The sequence below is a fragment of the Pinus tabuliformis genome, chromosome Q (assembly GCF_031772625.1).
Source record: "Pinus tabuliformis cultivar Carrire ecotype Pingquan chromosome Q, CPIR1, whole genome shotgun sequence".
In the NCBI taxonomy this organism is placed as follows: domain Eukaryota; kingdom Viridiplantae; phylum Streptophyta; class Pinopsida; order Pinales; family Pinaceae; genus Pinus; species Pinus tabuliformis.
The window spans coordinates 1190105023-1190109198 of NC_142296.1; the positions used below are offsets into that span (position 1 = coordinate 1190105023).

Sequence of the window (4176 nt, forward strand, 5' to 3'; positions counted from 1 at the left end):
GCTTTTAACCTTGTTGGATTTGAGAAGATATATTTGTCAAGAGTGCAGAACTTAATCAAAGGAGGTTCGAAAAACCAAACAGGATCTTTCTTAATGCAAAATATGATCTTTTTATTTACGAGTGGCAGAATTTTGTCTGAAACATGAGACTTGTAATAATGGCAACGGAAAGTATTTTGTCTGAAACATGAGAATTTTGTCTGAAACGTGAGACTTGTAATCACTTTATTGACTATTTCACTTTATTCGTTATTTTTTATTTGGTGAGTGGCAGAATTTTGTCCGCAACATGAGACTTGTAATAATATAAACGGTAAGTAGCCTCAATCACTTTATTGACTATTTCACTTTATTGGTTATTTTGAACTAGAGTGATGGTGATGAAGTGGCGCTGGCTAATAATTCTTAACAGCTAAGGTTGCTTCCAGGGTCCACATTAAATTGGCTGCAGTAGTTGGTGTAATGACTGATGCGGTCATTAACTTGGTCGGTGTTTCCACCGTTGCATTCTACTGCTCCATTGATTGCTTGAATGGTTGCCCCGAATCCCTGACCGGATGTAATAGCGGTGTGGCAGTTGCTGTTCACATTCCAAAACCAGAGCGCAGTCTTCCACGAGGTTAAGTCGTCCTGAGCAACAGTATCAGGGTTGTTCAGCAGATCTTGGCCCAGATAATCACCAGCTGCACCATAATTATAATTCCTGCAGAAAGCAAACGGTCAGTCACCGAACATTCAATTCACATATCTATAATTGCTTGCCTACCAAATAGATAGACATATACACTACCATGAGAGTTGCAGGGGGCCACGTCCGTAGTATTGCTTCCCGGCTGCGCAGGGATATTGCGTATTGGTGGAGTCACAATAATCGCTTTTGTTTATCTCCTCAACGTAGCACAGATCTGTTAACCAGCCAGACAGTCAACATAAATAAATAACTAAGTAAAATTATTAGCACGGATATGTTATTAATGCCAAATTATTATAACATTTATTATGTAAAATTATAAGATTCAAGGTTAAAAGTACTCTACTATTTATTAAAAAAAATAAAATAAGGTGATACATATATATATATATAAAATATGCTTGTTGGCAATTTTTGAAATCCTCCATTATAGATATAATGTTTTTTCGGACTAATTTTAATTAGTGTTATAAAGTGAATGTGGCCTACAAAGCTCTCAACTAATTCCTAAGATTTCTCACAGATATATTTTTTCAATCTTTTAATCCTTCACAAAATTAATATTATCCAGCCTTTTCAACAGTTGCCCCTTCTAAGACTCATTCTGGATGATTTTTCAGAAGATGGACCAAAGTCCTCTCTGCCTCACTGGGCTTATTTACTAAATATACAACTAATTTTTAATATCTAATATGTAAAATTATTAGCACAGATCTGTTAACCAGCCAGTCAGTCAATATATTTGTTAGCACAATTATTAGCACAGATCTATTAACCAGCCAGTCAGTCAACGTTAATTTCTAAATCTCTTAAGTTGTGTCATACTTTCACCTGTAAAGTGACTGTGGACCTTGAAACGCATATACAGTTTTTCTACATTCTATATTATGATCTTTTCTACAAAGCTCTTAACTAATTCTCAAGATTTCTCATAGATGTGATTTTTCAAGCTTTTAATCTTTTATGAAATTAATATTATCCCAACTTTTTGACGATTGCCCCTTCTAAAAACGAGTTCTTGCTTCTGCTTTCTATATGATCTTTTCTACAAAGCTCTTAACCAATTCCTAAAATTTCTCATAGATATGATTTTTCAAGCTTTTGACCCTTTATGAAATTAATATTAGCCCAACCTTTTGACAATTGCCCCTTGTAGAACTAGTTCTCGCTGATTTTTTGGAGGATCAGAACCTCGAAGTCCTGGCTGCCTCAAGTGGCCTTATTTACTAAATAAACTCGACCAAAGTCCTGGCTGCCTCAATTGGCCTTATTTACCAAATAAACTTATATTGAAAGGCATATTCTAATATATTAAAAGCATATACTAATTTATAGAAAAATCTTCTTTTAAGTAGAATTCAGTGATATATTTTCAGTTTAAAATATATTTTTAAATTTATAAATAAATTCAATCCCTATTTGAAATTCTACTAATTAAAAGACTAAAAATCAATCTAATCAATCTAAAATCCCTAAATGATAACTGTCTAAAAAAGCCAAACCATGCCAAACCAAATACCCGTTTTTTCCCCAAGAAAATCCATACTTTTCAAACACAAGACCTGTTTAGTTGTAATTTTACGTAAAAAAACAAAACCTAATATCTATAAATTCTGCAATGAAATGATAAATTATATAGATTTAGAGATCATATGAAAAAATTGTTTATAAAAACAGGTATAAGCATGTGAGACGCACTGCCAGTCTCGTGAGCAACGTTGGCGAAGAAAGCAGCAATTTCTCTCTTGTTGTCATCGGAGGTCCCAGTTGTGCCAAAGCTAGAAAATGAATTGGCCGCATTAATGAAGTCACTGTATGCATAGAAGGTCTTTCCTGCGCAGCTATCAGCAGCAGCAGACAAAATTCCATTGAAGAAATCTTGGGTAGCAATATCCGAAACAGCTCCACGGCAGATAGAAAGAGCAGAAAGGGCAAAAGCAAACCATAGAATAACAGCGCTCACACGGAGATGAGTTGCCATATTTGCGAGTATACTCTTGGTATGGCTGGCACAGACACAAAATTTTGGTGCGCTGCTTCGCTGTGAAGAGAAGAGGGTGAGATGAGTGTTGGTTATATAGCCGCGGGGATCAGGATGATATTTGGTTCAAGTTGATTTCATGTTGACTTATCACCGCGTCTCTACCGTGAAAAACACGGTACAAATTAACATTAATATTTACGCGTCACAGTTCAAAGAACCTCGTTTTCCTCCCTCAACAACCAGGATTTGGTCATGGTTGAATGCACCGTCGAATTTGAAGAGTTCCCATCACAGACAACCTGCACGGCGCAGATCACGCTTGAAGACAAAGGGATTCGTTTGGCATTTGGGCGGAGAAGCAAACTCCTTTTTTCAGCCAACCTTCCCATTAATAATTACACAGTAGAATATGAGTCCCATTCCCATTACAGGCCAAGTTGTGGAATTGTGAAATGGTCTTTGATTTAAGATTATGGCATTCAAATATGGTGGGCGCATTATTCAAAAGTAACGGATTGCTTAATATTCATTAGAGATCGATTGACAGCGATAAAAGTTGATCTAATAACATTTATATAATTTTAAAATTCGAAGTTATCTCTTCGTCCTTGTATTAATACAGATTTCTATAATTTTAGAAGTAGACAATGCATTTTTGTGTGAAGTGAAAAACCTACGAACGAGTGAAGTTCGTTTAATAAACATTTATACGTTGATTTTAAGTTATAATTTTTAATCTATATCTTTGTATTAATGGGGTTATATATTAGTTAGTATTTGTTATTTAGTTTAAATATAGATAAATTAAAGTAAAAAAAGTTACATAGTAGTTAGTTTTTGACATTTAGTTTAAATATAGTTAAGTTAAAGTAAAAAATAATAATAGAAAATATTGCAATTGATAAATGGCTTGTAGAATTTAAAGTTTTCATCATCAACCCCATACATGCATGTGAATAGAAAATTATAAATGGACGGAGAGACAAGTTTGAAACAATCATACTAGGTTATTGATGTTGAATAAATTTGGAAACAACACTTTTTTAACAAATAGTTAGAATTGGTTTGTTAAGTTATTAGGTTGTTAACATATTCTCCCAACAACCAATCTCTTAGTTTAGAAATTATTAAATCTAATAAACATTTTATATACTTTATAATTTTGTGATCAATAATTAATAGAAAATATTTTTTTACGCCTTTTCAATTTCTTTCTGATACTTTCTTTCTGGGTATCAGAGTTGGTAGCTCTGAGTTAACTCCTTAAGAGAGAGTCTAGAAAGCCTAGAAACTATAAGAGGAATTTAACTTTTGCTACTGTTAAAAAACAATCGTGTAATGCTTGGTATGGTTGTATGAATGCAAAGATTCCAGAGTCTTCAAGGATCGGTAACTCTAATAATTCACTGTGTGGAATTCTGTGTATAGCAGCCTCCTCATTATTTGCTGTAAAGCTTTGCAGCAGGGTCTCAATGTAAGTCCTTTCTTGCTATGACGTCTC

The 4176-nt window shown here is 34.0% G+C and overlaps 1 protein-coding gene across 1 annotated transcript; it reads right to left on the bottom strand.

The window, feature by feature from the left end:
• Positions 1-302: 302 nt before the first annotated feature.
• On the bottom strand, positions 303-2723 carry LOC149223974 (endochitinase 4-like). Its single transcript, XM_089383443.1, has 3 exons — positions 2390-2723; positions 791-905; positions 303-703 (listed from the first exon to the last, which is right to left on the bottom strand). Exons 1-3 carry the CDS (start codon positions 2670-2672, stop codon positions 406-408), a joined length of 696 nt encoding a protein of 231 aa, XP_089239569.1. The 5' UTR covers positions 2673-2723; the 3' UTR covers positions 303-405.
• Positions 2724-4176: the final 1453 nt, after the last annotated feature.

Coding starts and splice junctions, on each gene's coding strand:
- LOC149223974 (XM_089383443.1), bottom strand. CDS start 2,672: ATGGCAACTCATCTCCGTGTGAGCGCTGTTATTCTATGGTTTGCTTTT. Junction 906..2,389: donor CGTTGCTCACGAGACTGGCA/GTGCGTCTCACA, acceptor GCTGGTTAACAG/ATCTGTGCTACGTTGAGGAG. Junction 704..790: donor GGCCCCCTGCAACTCTCATG/GTAGTGTATATG, acceptor TGCTTTCTGCAG/GAATTATAATTATGGTGCAG.